This window comes from Lithobates pipiens, unplaced genomic scaffold (assembly GCF_037356315.1).
Source record: "Lithobates pipiens isolate NorthernLeopardFrog02 unplaced genomic scaffold, aLitPip1_a1.2 Scaffold_25, whole genome shotgun sequence".
NCBI classification, from domain to species: domain Eukaryota; kingdom Metazoa; phylum Chordata; class Amphibia; order Anura; family Ranidae; genus Lithobates; species Lithobates pipiens.
This window is the reverse complement of record NW_027507787.1, coordinates 148,020,385-148,036,690: the sequence shown is the minus strand read 5'-3', so window position 1 is coordinate 148,036,690 and position 16,306 is coordinate 148,020,385. Positions and strand designations below refer to the sequence as shown.

Sequence of the window (16,306 nt, the reverse complement as noted above, 5' to 3'; positions counted from 1 at the left end):
ATCAGCACAGCCCCCCCGAGGATGCCCACACTGGACCACCAGGGACACCACTAGACCACCAGGGAAAAGGTAATAAAATCCATAATCCTCCCTAGACCACCAGGGATGCCAGTCAGCACAATGGGTGCCAATCAGTGCCCATAATGGATGCCAATCAGTGCCCACAATGGGCATCACTGATTGGCATGCATTATTGTTTGGCACTGATTGGCATCCATTACTATAACACCGATGCCGCCTATGAGTGCCCACCTGTGCCGCCTATGAGTGCCCACCTGTGCCGCCTGAGTGCCCACCTGTGCCGCCTATGAGTGCCCACCTGTGCTGCCTATGAGTGCCCACCTGTGCCGCCTATCCATGCCCACCTGTGCCGCCTATCCATGCCCACCTGTGCCGCATATTCATGCCCACCTGTGCCGCCTATCCATGCCCATCCGTGCCGCCCATCCGTGCCGCCCATCCGTGCCAGCTATCAGTGCCAATTTGTGCCACCTATCAGTGTCTGTCCGTGTTGCCCATCCGTGTCGCCCATCCGTGTCGCCCATCCGTGTCGCCCATCAGTGCCGCCTATCAGTGCCACTTCATTGGTGCCACATTGGTGCCCATCAGTGCCACCTTATCAGTGCCCATCAGTGTAGCCCCATCAGTGCCCAGTGAAGGAGAAAACGTACTTATTTACAAAGTTTTGAAACTGAAACAAAAAAAAACATTTTTTTTTTCAAAATTTTCGGTATTTTTTTATTTGTAGCGCAAAAAATGAAAACCGTAGAGGTGATCAAATACCACCAAAAGAAAGCTCTATTTGTGGGAAAAAAAATGATAAAAATTTCATTTGGGTACAGTGTAGCATGACCGCGCAATTGTCATTCAAAGTGCGACAGCGCTGAAAGCTCAAAATTGGTCTGGGCAGGAAGGTGTTTAAGTGCCCTGTATTGAAGTGGTTAAATCAGCATGGCCGCGCGGCTTTGTGTGTAAATGAAAAACAAGCCTGACATCCTTTTCCGCTGTTGGCCTGTAGTGCTCAATGAACTAAAACGGTACTGTCTTCCCGTCGGTGTGTCTGGGTGCCAATAGGGGATGTATGGGCACATAGATACACTGACAGGTCTGCAGGAGACCTGCATGGCACCAACAATCTACTGATGCAATGCTTTACAGGTTCCAAAAAAAAACATAAATCAAATAAACACATTTTTTACCTGCAAAACAATGTGCATTTATTTTTTATTTTTTTTAAAGTGAACTCATCCTTTAATAGAGACCCCCATTTTATTGGATCATAGTACAATGTTTTGAACATGTGTCCTTAGGCTGCATTTTGACCTTGAAATCTATGACACGGATAATAAGGGGTAGTATGGAAGATTCTACATACTGCCAAAGCAGCGATAGTCTATTGATGGTGCAGCAGGAAATCGCCGATCGCCGTCAGCTTACATGTTGCAGGAAAGAAAAAAAGTGTTCAGTATTATCGGCAATGTTTATCACAAGTCAGAGAGCAAAGGTGTATTCTGTTGGTGACACGGGAGATACGCTGATCGCGCCCACTTCTCACACAGCGCCAGTAATGGAGCTGCAATGTTATCTCATATTATGGAATGCATCAATCATCTGCCATACCGCCCTATAAGCCAGAGAGATACCAGGCCCAGCCTGGTACTCAGCCTGCCAGGTAAACATCAGAGCCCCAGTGTCTTCCAAATTCCAGCTCATACAATCAGCTGTATGAAAACTGCTGTAGAACTACAAATCCTAACATACACTATATTACCAAAAGTACTGGGACGCCCGCCTTTACACACACATGAACTTTAATGGCATCCCAGTCTTAGTCTGTAGGTTCAATATTGAGTTGTCCCACCCTTTGTAGCTATAACAGCTTCAAGTCTTCTGGGAAGGCTGTCCACAAGGTTTAGGTGTGTGTCTATGGGAATGTTTGACCATTCTACCAGAAGTGCATTTGTAAGGTCAGGCACTGATGTTGGATGAGAAGGTCTGGCTCGCAGTCTGTGCTCTAATTCATCCCAAAGGTGTTCTATCGGGTTGAGGTGCAGGACAGTCAAGTTCTTCCTCCCCAAACTCGCTCATCCATGTCTTTATGGACCTTGCTTTGTGTACTGGTGTGTACTCGTGTTGGAATAGGAAGAGGCCATCCCCAAACCGTTTCCACAGTTGGGAGCACAGGCCATGCCTCCAAACCATTAAATTATAATGTTTTCTATATATATACATTTTTACAGTTACATATATTGCACTCACTCCTGATGAAGTGGAATTGTTCCACGAAACGCGTCAAGCCCTATAGGCTGCAAGTACTACAATAATGTGTATATATGCTTTATATGATATATGGAACCTTTGTCGATCATGAATTTTATTGTATTGTTTCAAAATGTACCTACAGTTTATCATCTGCTCTCAATCCAATGTACACTTGGCACAATGTGTTTGATTTGATTGAATAATTGGGGCAATGCTTTTATTATTTGTATGACTAACAGGCATAGCCCACTTTTAAGTAGACAATGGGACCAGAACATGTATGTAAAACGAAAATGTACTTCAAGTGAAGCAATACTTTTTTTCACTTCTCAATGCATGTTATGCATTGCAATAGTCAATAGTCACCCCCATCAAATCATTCTCTGCAGCTATTACCTTTTGTACCACCACCCTCTCTCTTTAGAATGTAAGCAGGGCCCTCCTGTACCTTTTGTATTGTACTGTAATTGTGTTCCCCCCTATACATTGTAAAGCGCTCTGTAAACTGTTGGCACTATATAAATCGTGAATAATAATAATAATAGTCATTTACAGGTATAACTGATTACCTAGGCAAGCTCGTCGACCCCAAAAGCAGATATGTTGTAGTGCTGGGGAGCTCACCAAGTTTGGTGTCCCTGTCACTTGTGGTTTGGGAGCAGTGCCATGTCAAGCTGACCAACATTTCCCATAGACGCCAATGTTAAATGTTAAAAAACGGGAGCAGTGCCATGTTAAGCTGACCAAGATTTCCCATAGATGCGAAGGTTAAAACCGGTAGCATTGCCATGTCAAGCTGACCAAGATTTCCCATAGACGCGAAGGTTAAAACTGGCAGCAGTGCCATGTCAAGCTGACCACATTTTCCAATAGACATAAAGGTTAAAACCGGGAGTAGTGCCATGTTAAGCTGACCAAGTTTTCCAATAGACACGAAGGTTAAAACCGGTTGCTATGTCAAGCTGACCAAGATTTCCCATAGACGCGAAGGTTAAAACCGGTAGCAGTGCCATGTCAAGCCAACCAAGATTTCCCATAGACGTGAAGGTTAAAACTGCTAGCAGTGCCATGTCAAGCTGACCACGTTGTCCAATAGACCACAAGTGTTAAAACCGGTAGAAGCGGCATGTCAAACTGACCACGTTTTCCAATAGACGCAAAGGGACTAGTGCCATGTCAAGCTGACCACGTTTCCAATAGACGCAACGGTTAAAACCAGTAGCAGTGCCATGTCAAGCTGACCCCGTTTTCCAATAGACGCAAAGGTTAAAACCGGTAGCAGTGCCACGTCAAGCTGACCACGTTTTCCAATAGACGCAAAGGTTAAAACCAGGAGTAGTGCCATGTCAAGCTGACCAAGATTTCCCATAGACGCCAATGTGTCCATACTCACGACAGTATGTAAATTGAGGGTACATAAAGTGGGGTATGCCTGTACTCTTTATATGTATTTTTCTACGTTTTGTTGATAAGGCTGTCCAATAAAAACCGCTTCTAACATCATTATCTTCTATAAGTATTGATATATTACTCTACTTTTCATACATAGGATTCCCTTATATGGTTAATCCACACTATTTACCCATTGTTTCACATGCACCTCATTCAAAGTCCCAACCTCTCTTCTCTTATTGCATATATACAGTGACGGAGGAACTGAGCCCATTGTGCCATGTGCCCTCACTCAAAGTCCCAAAAACCCCTCTCCTTTAAGATCTGCCCTAGGTAACACCTATATGTGATGCTAAGCTTCCATGATTGAAAGAACTTAAATCTAAAGAATGAAAGGCCAAATCTAGGGCTAGATGATGCTGGATGTCTTCCATCCAGGAAATGACGCAGGCTCTTTCTGCCTTGCTGCAGGTTCTAATGCACATTGTGAGAAACTGACAGTGTGCAGTGAAATCAAACTAAGTCATTTCAGGATCAGGAAAGGAGCCTGCATAACTGTGGAGTAAGACTGTAAGACTGAAGAGAAGGCCGAAGTTTAGATTTGTAACACTCTGTATATTTTCATAAAACCCTTTATTTATTTTTAGACGGTGTAGAGAACAGATAAAACTGCTGACAAGTTTTTATTGTTATTTGTGTCCCTGTTGGGGCTCTTCCCCTGGTTTCCTGTCCTGGTGACTACACAGGAAGTAGCTGGAAATCTGCCCCATAGACTCACACCAACAGTAGCCACAGTCATCAAAACCATCTATAAAAGAAGAATTAGAAAAAAAGAGGATATAAAAAAATAACAATGGATGAGAATAAAGAGGGACCATCCCAAAATACAATGTGCAGAGTCGTGTTCTGGCATAGCTGTCATCGCTGCCATTGGCCGGCCTGTGATGTGTGACACCGGGGCCCCCGGAGTGAGATAGAGACATTCCAGACATACTGGACACACAATCCATCTCATGTATGTGCAGCATGTGTAACACATGGAGGTGACCACAGAGAGCGGGGCCCCGCCCCCACATGTGTGATCCCAGCTGGTGGTAACATGAGTTCCCCCAGAGTCGTCTGCCTGTCATACGGAGCGCCCCCATCGGGCAGGATTTCATTATTCTACATTCACATCATGATTATTATCATTTATTATTATTATCAGTGATGTCATTATTCATGGTATATGTTCACCATATCACTGTATATAAACCTCGGTGTGCAATGTTTGTACCCCAAATATAATCTATAAACTTTATCACATTTATGTGCCATCTATTTTTATATTGTTTAAACAATTGTTGATCAATGGATGTATTAAATCATCCAATCAGCAAGTGGTAATACCGGGATCCTGCTCCTCTTTTCTCACCCGGCGATCGGCTTTCTTGTATAAACAATGCTGGCAGCTGATCACTTATAGGCGCTGTTCAGACCTCGCGTAGCAGGAACAAGCATTCCTGCTTACCATTTTTAACTGCTTAAAGGCCAGTTCACACCACATGCAGTCTCGTGTGTTTTTTTCTGAATCAAAAACGCATGGAAAGTAGTTTATATGGTTCTCAATAACACCAGTGCCTGCAGTTGTAGTGCGGTCCAGTTCCAGGGAAAAAAAGTAGAACATGCTGCATCTTTCCTGCACTGGACTGTAATGGAACGCTGTAAAACGCATCAAAAACGCACTGGAACACACATGTCCTTATTGAGGACCAGTTCACACCACATGCAGTCCAGTGTGTTTTTTTTATCTGCATCAGAAATGCATGGAAAGTAGGTTATATGGATCTCAATGGCATAGTTCATACCAGTTTGTGTAGTTCCAGTTCCAGAACAAAAGTAGAACATGCTGCATTTTACCTGCACTGAACTGTACTGGAACGCTGTAAAATGCATCAAAAATGCACTGGAAAGCACCGGAACGCACCTAATGGAAACAAAATTGCACTGGAACACACATGTCCTCATTTAAGGTTAAGAAAAAAGGGGGGGAAAAAACTGGACTGCATCAAAAATGTGCCAAAAACTTGCATGCATCTGGAACGTATCTGGATTGCGTTTTTGTGGTGTGAGCTAGCCCTTAAAGTTAAGAAAAAAGAGGGGGGGGGGGCAATGCACTGGACTGCAACAAAAACACATTTAAAAACGCAGTAGAATGCATCAAAACACATCAAAAAACACATGCAGAAAAGCATGTGGAACCCATCCAGACTCCATTTCTATGGTGTGAACTGGCCCTAAGGCCCGCCCACAATATATATCCTGCGGACTGGTGATTCCCTTGTGCCGGATCACGTACATATACATGATCTGCCATTTTCAGGTCTGTGCCGAAGTCGGTCAGCAGGTCCCAGCCAATGATTTACGGTGAGGACCTGCTGATCCTGACAAGGGATGTACTTACCAAGTATTTTTACAAGTACTCATGAAAATGTCCCAATACCTGAAACTGATACTTTGCAGTGCAATCTGTGCCCATACAAAGTGAATGCGCTCAAATGGCAATGCAAAGAATCACATGCAATTTGAACAGGAATGAGGTGCGATTCCTGTCCAAAACGCATGCAGTTTCCTGCCTTGTTCCTGTGTAAACCCAGGCTAAAATCACTATGACAAGCCTGAGCTCACACAGGAGGAGTGTGGGAAACCGCATGTGATTTGGATAGGAATCGCAACACATTCCTGTTAAAATCGCATGCAATTCTTTGCAGCGTGATTTGAGAACATTCATTTTATATTGGCTCAAATTGCACCGCAAAGTATCGGTACTCGGTATCAACAAGCACTTAACGTATCGGTACTCATATTTACCAATTGAAAAAAAAGGTATCGGTGCAACTAACAATGCAGGGCTCTGTACAGAGCAGTGATGTGTCTGTTCTCTTCTCACAGCAAATTAGGCAGAAAAATCAGCCACATCTCGTAGGCTGGCCATACATTATACAATCTTCTTGTACAATTTTCCTTTAGATTTACCAAAACCATATAATATGAGGTCAGACCTAAACACTTTCAATTTGTATGCAATCAGCTAGGCCCTTACACTACATAGTTAAAGGCAAATCTAAAGAAATTTTAATAAGACAACTGCATAATGTATGGGCAGCTGGGCAGCTTTAGTAACACACATTACACATTGTTAGGCACACAGTTAACCCTTTCATTGCCCCTAGAGGCCAACCCCTTCCCAGCCAGTGTCATTAGTACAATAACAGTGTACAGTATTATCACTGATCACTGTATTAGTGTCACTGGTAATCTCAGTGTCAGTCAGTTCCCACCAGGTGTCATTTAGTGTCAGATTGTCCACCTCGTTATCACAGTCCCATTATAAGTCGCTGATCACCTCCATTACTAGTATAAAAAATAAAAAAATTTAAAAAATCCCAGTATATATCCCATAGTTTGTAGATGCTGTAACTTTCACACAAACCAGTTAATATACACTGGGATTTTTTATTTTTTTTACCAAAGTCATGTAGAAGAATATATTCGGGCCTCAATTTATGAAGAAATTCAATTTTTTTTTATTGGATATTTCTTATAACAGAAAGTAAAATAATATTTCTTTTTAAAATTTTCCATCCTTTTACTTTTATATCAGCAAAATAAAGCTCTATTTGTGTGAAAAATTCTATAAATCTTGCTTGGGCGCAGCGTTGCATGACCGCGCAATTAGCAGTTAAAGTAGCTCAGTGCCAAATTGCAAAACATGCTCTGTTCATGAAGAGGGCAAAACCTTCTGGTGCTCAAGTGGTTAAAGTATGATTTGCACGTGTAAACGCATGTGGCGCATAGGGCAGCCCTTCACTTCAATGGGCACTATGAAGTGCTATGTACTATGCACGCTTGTCACCCAAAAGAAGCTCTTGCTCTTTTTTGGGCATCATGCTTAGCGTGATTTTTAACTGTGCTTTTTTAGCAAGATGGGCCTTTAATACTACTGTGTGACAATCGCAGCAGAATCGTACCACATTTGGGGTGCCATTAACGAATAACGGCACCTAAATGCACATCACCAGCAATTCTGCCAGTGATTCCAAATCGGCAAGTGTGAATTCAGCATTAAGCCTTGTTGAGGTTAGGTGATTTGGAATAGATGCCATTCTGCCTGTCGCAAAATGCACGGTGCGTTTGGGTGCCATTATTCTTAATCTTAATTCTCAATTGTCATGTGTCAGAATCTCGGAAATCACTGAAAAACGTGCAATTAACCACTTCAGCCCCAGAAGATTTGGCTACTGAATGACCAGGCCATTTTTTGCAATTCAGCACTGTGTCGCTTTAATGGATAATTGCGCGGCCGTGCGATGTTGTACCCAAACAATATTAACGCCTTTTCTTCCCTATAAATAGAGCTTTCTTTTGGTGGTATCTGATCATCTCTGCGGTTTTTATTTTTTGCGCTATAAACAAAAAAAGAGTGACAATTAAAAAAAAAAAAACACAATATTTTGTACTTTTTGCAATAATAAATATCCCCTTTTTTTAAAAAGCAAATTTTTCCTCAGTTTAGGCCGATATGTATTCTTCTACATATTTTTGGTAATAAATATCACAATAAGCGTATATTGATTGGTTTGCACAAAAGTTATAGCATCTACCAAATAGGGGATAGATTTATAGCATTTTTATTATTATTATTTTTACTAGCAATGGCGGCGAACTGTGACATTATGGCGGACATATCAGACAATTTTGACACATTTTTGGGATCATTGGCATTTATACAGCGATCAGTGCTATGAAAATGCACTGATTACTGTAAACATTTCACTGGCAGTGAAGGGGTTCCCTGTTACGTGTTCTAACTGAAGGGGGAGGGGACTTGCTAGGGGAAGAGATGGATCGGTGTTCATAACACCCTATCAGTCTCTTCTCCCCTCAGAGTCTTGTTTACACACAGAGAACCCGGTTTTTGCCCTGGCACTCGCATTGTTTCCGGGGTCGAACAGTGGGCACCTAGTGGCCACAAATAGAAGCGATGTAACATGATGGCAATTCGCGCACCCAAGCCATGTTGCCACAGTAGAACTGTGGCGGCTGGGCAGCAAGTGGTTAAAAATTACACTAAGCTTGTTGTCCAAAAAGGAGCAGCAGAAGCTTTTAAGTGAAGAACACAGGGCCGCCTATTGCTGTGAATTGGAACCCCAAGTTTCACTGTAGCGTTGTTCTGGACCCCCAAGTGTCAGTGTATCATTGTTCTGAACCCCCAAGTGTCATTGTACCATTGTTCTGGACCCCCAAGGGTCAGTGTGACATTGTTCTGGACCCCCAAGTGTCACTGTATCATTGTTCTGGACCAAAAGTGTCACTGTATTATTGTTCTGGGAACCCAAAGTGTCAGCGTGTCATTGTTCTGGGAACTCCAAGTGTCAGGGTGTCATTGTTCTGGACCCCCAAGTGTCAGTGTGATATTGTTCTGGGAAACCCAAGTGTCAGTGTGTCATTGTTCTGGACCCCCAAGTACCAGTGTATCATTGTTCTGGGAACCCCAAGTGTCAGCATGTCATTGTTCTGGGAACCCCAAGTGTCAGCGAGTCTTTGTTTGAGAACCCCAAGTGTCAGCATGTCATTGTTCAGAAATCCCAAGTGTTGGGGTGTTATTGTCCCGGGACCCCCAAGTGTCAGTGTTCCATTGCTCTAGAACCCCGAGTGTCAGTGTGTCATTGTTCTGGAACCCCTATGTGTCATTGTTTTGGACCCTCAATATTAGTGTGTCATTGTTCTAGAACCCTAGAGTTTCATTGCATCTGTTCTAGAACCTCAAGTGTCAGTGTGTCATTGTTCTGGGAACCCCAAGTGTCAGCGAGTCTTTGTTCAAGAACCCCAAGTGTCAGCATGTCATTGTTCAGAAATCCCAAGTGTCAGAGTGTCCTTGTTCTGGACCCCCAAGTGTCAGTGTGACATTGTTCTGGGAAACCCAAGTGTCAGTGTGTCATTGTTCTGGACCCCCAAGTACCAGTGTATCATTGTTCTGGGAACCCCAAGTGTCAGCGTGTCATTGTTCTGGGAACCCCAAGTGTCAGCGAGTCTTTGTTTGAGAACCCCAAGTGTCAGCATGTCATTGTTCAGAAATCCCAAGTGTCGGGGTGTTATTGTCCCGGGACCCCCAAGTGTCAGTGTTCCATTGCTCTAGAACCCCGAGTGTCAGTGTGTCATTGTTCTGGATCCCCAAGTGTCAGTGTTCTGGAACCCCCTATGTGTCATTGTTTTGGACCCCCAATATTAGTGTGTCATTGTTCTAGAACCCTAGAGTTTCATTGCATCTGTTCTAGAACCTCAAGTGTCAGTGTGTCATTGTTCTGGACCCCCATACATCAGTGTGTCATTGTTATGGACCCTCATACATCAGTGTGTCATTGTTATGGACCCCCATTCATCAGTGTGTCATTGTTATGGATCCCCATACATCAGCGTGTCATTGTTTGGACCCCCAAGTGTAAGTGTGTCATTGTTCTAGAACCCCCAAGGTTTCATTGTGTAACTGTTATGAAACTTCAAGTGTCAGTGTGTCATTGCTTGGATCCCCCAGGTGTCAATAATATAGCCTCAAAATTAGGGGATTTCAACAGATTAAATTATATAATAAACTTGATATTAGCAAGGATCACACACACAACCTATGTCATTACCAAATCTTTACACTCCTAACCAGTAGATGTTTATCAATGGTTCTGGTTAACACCTGAAGAGATAAAAGTACAGGCCATGTGACATAGAAAGTGCATTGATCTCAGAGAGTGGAGTGAGAGAAAAGAACAGTAAAGCACAGTCACTGTGCATCACTAATATCACTAGAGCTGCATATACAGTACAATGTACTACATTGTACAAGTATGGCTGTCCCATTCATAATAAATCAACAATTTTACCAAAGATAGCAAGTATAGTGCCAGGCAAGCGCCAGTCAGGGGAGGGAGTGATAAGGGAAGTAAAAGTGTTTATGGGTATCCTAGGCATAAATGAGCCTTGCAGTGTGGGAACCCTACTACAAGTATAGCCTTTTTTGAAGTTCAGACTTACATTCAAATCCTATACGTTAGCATGTGGATGCCCATTCAAAAGGGGTTTTCAATAGTATTATATATATATGACAAATGTTTACAATAAACAGTTCATAGAGAAAACTACACATCATCTAGTTGGGGTCTGGATCTACTTTATCACCTGCTATATTTGCATTTCTCTTGCTCCGTTAATCCCAAATGAATGCCACTTTTCGAGAAATTGCAGCATGCAGAATAAAAAAAAAAACACATCCGTACCCCTGAAAACAATGTTAGAAAGCCATGCGATCTTTCGATCTTTCACTTTTTCTATCAGGAATGAGCCCTTACAGAACAGAAGAAACCAGTTACCTGCTTCGTCTTTCACCATGACCCCGACACTCGCTCAGCGTTCCTTCAATCCTCAATTACTCAGCCGGCTCGCTCCTCTTGGCGCAGATCACCGGATGGGTGGCGAGAAGGTGACAATGGGAGTGGGTGCCTTGGCGTAAATGGCTGTGAGACGAGGAGGTGTGGGTAAATCCTGTCTGCTGCCGGCAGGGACAGGCTGCCTTGTGTAGTGGACTCTGCTCTGTGTGAGAGGCGACCGCAGCTGCTGCTGAGAACACATGCAAGGATTCCACCCCACCTAACGCTGTGCATTCCAACCCTCCGCTCCCATCAGCCCAACTGCTGACCGATCACTGGGGGGGCAAACTCCATCCCTGCCAGGAAGACGGGACGGCTGCAGCCACGCCGCCAACGGATCGCTTCCATTTAGAAACGGAATAATACAAAAGTGAGCAGTTTACAGGAGAACAGGGACGTCCACTTCTATGGTCTCATCTGCAGCTCCCCAAAAAAACGCAGTTTTTTTTTTACGCTAGCCATTTTTTATACCTGGAAATATATGTGTGCCGAGGCCTTACAGTGAGAGAAGAGCACAGCGGAGAGGGAAAACAAAACTCCCTTTAACCACTAAGGCTCCACGCACACTGGACATTAAAATAACGTTATAAAAATGGCAGTAGCTTTGCAGTGAGTCTTTCAACGTTTTTTAAAGTTTTTGCAATAGCGTTTAACAGCGTTTTTCCATGTTAGCGTTTTTTAGCATTTTAAAAAAAAAATTTTTTCAATGGATCAAAAACTTTAAAAAACGCTGGTGAGCCAAGTTTTTGAGTGTTTATCAACATTTATCAGCGTCTAGCGATTTTTGTGGTCAGAAAAACTCCTGGACGGGATTTTATGGCATTCAGAAAACAGCCCATAAAAGTTCAAAAATATCATTGTGTGCATGGACACATAGGATAACCTAAGAGGGGAGTTTATGGGCTGTTAAAAAAACTAAATGCCAGAACTCCAAAAAATGGTCGTTATGAGCTCCAGTGTGCAGAGAGCCTTAAAGTCTGCCATATAGCAGTTTTACTGCTACATCGTGGCACCTCTGCGCCTACATGAATACGCGTCGCCACCGGCTCGCCCTCCACTGTCATTATACCCAGTGGGAGCTGATCAGGGGGCACCGCGGACTTGATGTCCGTCAGCACCCGCCAATTGTTTTGTACAGAGATTGCCATTCTGTCAGGAGGGAAGCCATGGATTTTGTGTTCCTGCAAAGCAGGGACATGGATCCATGTATTTTCCTAGTAAAAGCACCTCCCCCCCACTATAAACAAAAACACTGGCTAGGCACACAGTTAACCCTTTGATCACTCCCGATGTTAACCCCTTCCCAGCCAATGTTATTAGTACAGTGACAGTGCATATTTATTTTAGCACTGATTACTGTATTAGTGTCACTGGTCCTCAAAAATTGTCAGTTAGTGTCAGAATATTGGACGCAATTTCACAGTCACTGGTCCATGCCATTACTAGTAAAATAAATAAATAAAAATATCCCATAGCTGGTAGACGCTATAACTTTTGAGCAAACCGTTAAATGTACGCTTATTGTGCTTTTTTCTTTTTTTTTTAACCAAGAACATGTAACATAATACATATTGGCTTAAATTTATGAAGAATTTCTATTTTTTACATTTTTTTTATTGGATATTTTTTATAGCAGAAAGTAAAAAAATATTTTTCTGCTTTTTTTTTTTTCTCAAAATTGTCAGTCTTTTTTGTTTATAACACAAATATAAAAAGCACAGCGGTCATCAAACACCACCAAAAGAAAGCTCTATTTGTGGGTAAAAAAATTACATCAATTTTATTTGGGTACACACGACCGCGCCATTGTCAGTTAAAGTAAAGCAGTGCCATATTGCAAAAAATACCATATCGCAGTGCTGTATCACCTGGTCATGAAGGAGAGGTAAAAGTGGTTAAAGAAAATTGTGAGGCCGAGTTCACACCTATGCGAATTAGATGCGGGTTTCCCCGCATCCAATTCTCCAATTCACATAGCAGGAGAAGGTGACTGGCTCCCTATGGAGCCGGTTCAGATATCTCCATTGTGGCTGTGGAGCGCACTGCACAAAAACGCTGTGCGGCTTTGGCTCCGTTTCAGGGGCTAATTCAGGCATAGAATCGGCCCTGATATTGGGAACAGGGACGCACAGCGCTCCTGTGCGATCCGCACTGGGTTATAGTGTGAATCTGTACTTAATGTAAAATATTAAACGGTTTTTGAAATGAGATTCAGCCCCCGTTCACACCAGTGCAACTTGACAGTTCCGAATCCCATGACAAGTCGCACCCCATTACCGGCAATAGACCCATAAATATTGCCGCAACTCTTGTCGCAGCGATTATAAAAAAGGTTCCTGTACTACTTTTTACCAATTTATTAGCGACTTGCATAGATTTCTGTTAAATTAAGTTGCAATGAAATCCGCAGTGCAAATCGCACTTAGGTGCAGCTTTGAAATCGCATTGAAGTAGCGTGTTTTCAAAGCCGCACCGGTGTGAACAGGAACATGTTAAGTCTCATGTGAGATTTGGATGATTAGATTTAGATCTCCTTTTCAGCATTCTAGCCCCAGGAAGATAAAAAAGGATGGGAACAGGTGTTATAGATGTACATGACACTTCCTGTATTACCTTCACAGGGAAAACAGGATTACACTGAATGGTTGTAAAATGTGACTTCACCTTTACTCTTTCCTGATGACAAGGTCACACCTCTTGTAAAAATGTCATAAAGTTTATCCATCAAAAGTCCATGGAAGAGTCAAACAAGGAAGAACCAGCTTTTATCTTTACTACATTCCAGTTGCCATTGCTGGGTGATCAGCAGTGGAAAATCTGTGTTTTTGGAGCCTTCTACTCAAAGCCCAATCGCATGTTCTCTTTAATCAGCTAAATCCATATCAGGTCTATCAAAACAAAAGACCCTATAGCTGTGCAATCAGCAAAGTTCATGTTCCCTACTGATTGGAGAACGGGGCAGTGTCAGATGTCGCAGAGAGACCACTGCTTCCAGACAGAGTGAGGGTCCTCTTCTGCACTATGAAGGCAGGGGTCAGGCTTTTCTTCTCAAGCCATAAGTGCTTTCTAAAGAAATAGACCCACTAGAGTTGGTTTTATAAAAAAAAAAAAAAAAAGATTGTTATTGAAACAATGCCTGTACATTTGTTCTATGCACACTAACTAGCTGTTGTGAGAATCAGGCAAACTAGATGTTTTTACGCTGTTTCTTCTTCTGGGTGAATATTCTCCAAATATTATGGGCAGTAGTAAAGATAGGATAATACACAAACATAGTGTGAATCCATAAAATACTGCATTATGGCCAGTAGATGGAGCTGGTGATCATAGGAAAAAAATAGCTCTCAGTAAGAAGAAACACAATATAACAATTCCAAAAAATGCTGAAGGGAATTAGTAAATAAAATGTATCAATCGCTACTAAATGATCACTATTTAGTCCCATTTCACACTAGTTTGACTTCAGATGCGACTTGAGTTGCACAGAATCACACGACGTTGAACATCTCATTGTTTTCAACTGTGCTTGTTCTAATCAATGTGACTCGGTGCGATTTTGGAAAAGGTTCCTGCACTAAACTGGTGTGATATACAGTGCGATTAGGCCTCATAGAATATGCAAAGTTGAACTGTAAAATCCCATCAAAGTCGCATTGCAGTTGTGTGAACTGAGCCTTGTTTGCTAATTCCCCTCCAGTGTTCTCTAGAATTGTTCCACTGTAGTTGTTCTAAATAAAATGTATATATTTCCTATAATCCTCAGCTCCATCTAGTGGCCATAATGCAGTATTTTTAGTGATGCACTAAAATTTCAGCCTCCGAAAATTATTGGAGAAGTTTTCAGCGTTGTGGTGGAAAAAAAAAGTGCCAATAGCGGTGATTTTGCCTTGCTTATGGCATGTTTTACGTAGGTCATGTGACTCAAAAAATGCATTAAAAATGTATTTAAAAAAAACAAAAACACAACACGGGTGCATTTTTGATGCGTTCATGCTGCGTTTTGAATGCATTTAAATGGGGAGGTGCCTTTTTGGTGCGGTTTGCCAAATATGCACCAAAAATGCAGCAGGCGGAATTGTTCACACCCCTTCAAAAGGTGCCGATAACGGCCGACAATAAATTCATATTCGTTTAAATTCATAATATTAATTAAAAAGTCAAATATAATACAATTATTTATTAAAATATATATATATTTTAAAACCGTCATTTTCGGTTTTGTCCAAGTGCATCCTGAAATCTCAGTTTCACCATAACTAATCATTTTCCTGATTAGCTATGTTCGGTATGGATGAACCTGCCTTTACTACGGTCATTTTTGAAGAACATTCATCCAGAGGAGGAAAAAGCTGTATTTTTTTATTATAAATACACCCTTTACTTGCTTTCTTTTTGATGCACCTGGAATGTTAGATAGGTTAAACTGAAGGATCACTTGGGTATCAAACTGGACCTGAAGTCAAATAGTGGATATATGATAATGGTATAATATAGGGCAGCGGTTACCAAATAGTGGTCTGTGGATGATGATGGTCGAGAAAATGTAGGTGGTCCCCAGGGTTCCTGCTACAAATAAACATTATGGCGGCTGTATACTGCCCAATGTTGTTTCCAGTGATGTTCTCAGCTGACAGCCAATACTCATCTGACAGACAGCACATTGATACCCAATGCCTCTTCTTTAGTTCTGGATCCTGTGAACTCAGAGGGAGGCACCAGGAGTAGTGAAGAGAATGGGAGGTGAAGAAGAAGGGGACTTCCAATGGCAGCGCTAATCACAAACGGTAGGAGGGAGCACAAAGCTCAAGTACATGGTTGGATAAGGAGGTGGGATCCAATGATGAGTCTGCGTAAGGAAGCAGTGTGATGCAGAGTGCAGGGGGGGGGGGGGGGGGGCAGAGAGCCAGAGTATTGTGTGTATAAGGAAGCAGTGCAAACCACGGAGGGGGGCAGAGAGCATTGTGTGTATCAAGAAGCAGTGTGATCCAGGGGTAGGGGAGCAGCAGAAATCTGAAGCATTGTGTGTATAAGGCAGCAGTGTGAGGGGGCAGAGAGCCAGAGCCTTGTGTGTCTAAGGCAGCAGTGTGATCCAGGGGGAGGGGGGCAGTGCGCTGGGGCATTGTGTGTATAAGACAGCAGTTTGAGCCGGGGGGAGGGGGCAGAGAGATGGAGACTTGTGTGTATAAGTCAGCTAT

The 16,306-nt window shown here is 42.6% G+C and overlaps 1 protein-coding gene across 30 annotated transcripts in view; it reads right to left on the bottom strand.

Moving 5' to 3' along the window:
- ABLIM1 (actin binding LIM protein 1) overlaps positions 1-16,306 on the bottom strand; it is a 472,724-nt gene that overhangs the window by 306,405 nt on the left and 150,013 nt on the right. The window contains exon 1 of one of the 30 annotated variants that reach the window (XM_077454957.1): positions 11,055-11,372. The exons of the other annotated variants lie outside the window; for them this stretch is intronic. Coding sequence (XP_077311083.1) covers positions 11,055-11,073 — 19 coding nt within the window. The 5' untranslated portion in view covers positions 11,074-11,372. Of the gene's footprint in view, positions 1-11,054; positions 11,373-16,306 lie in introns of those variants that run through there. 30 annotated transcript variants of the gene reach the window in all.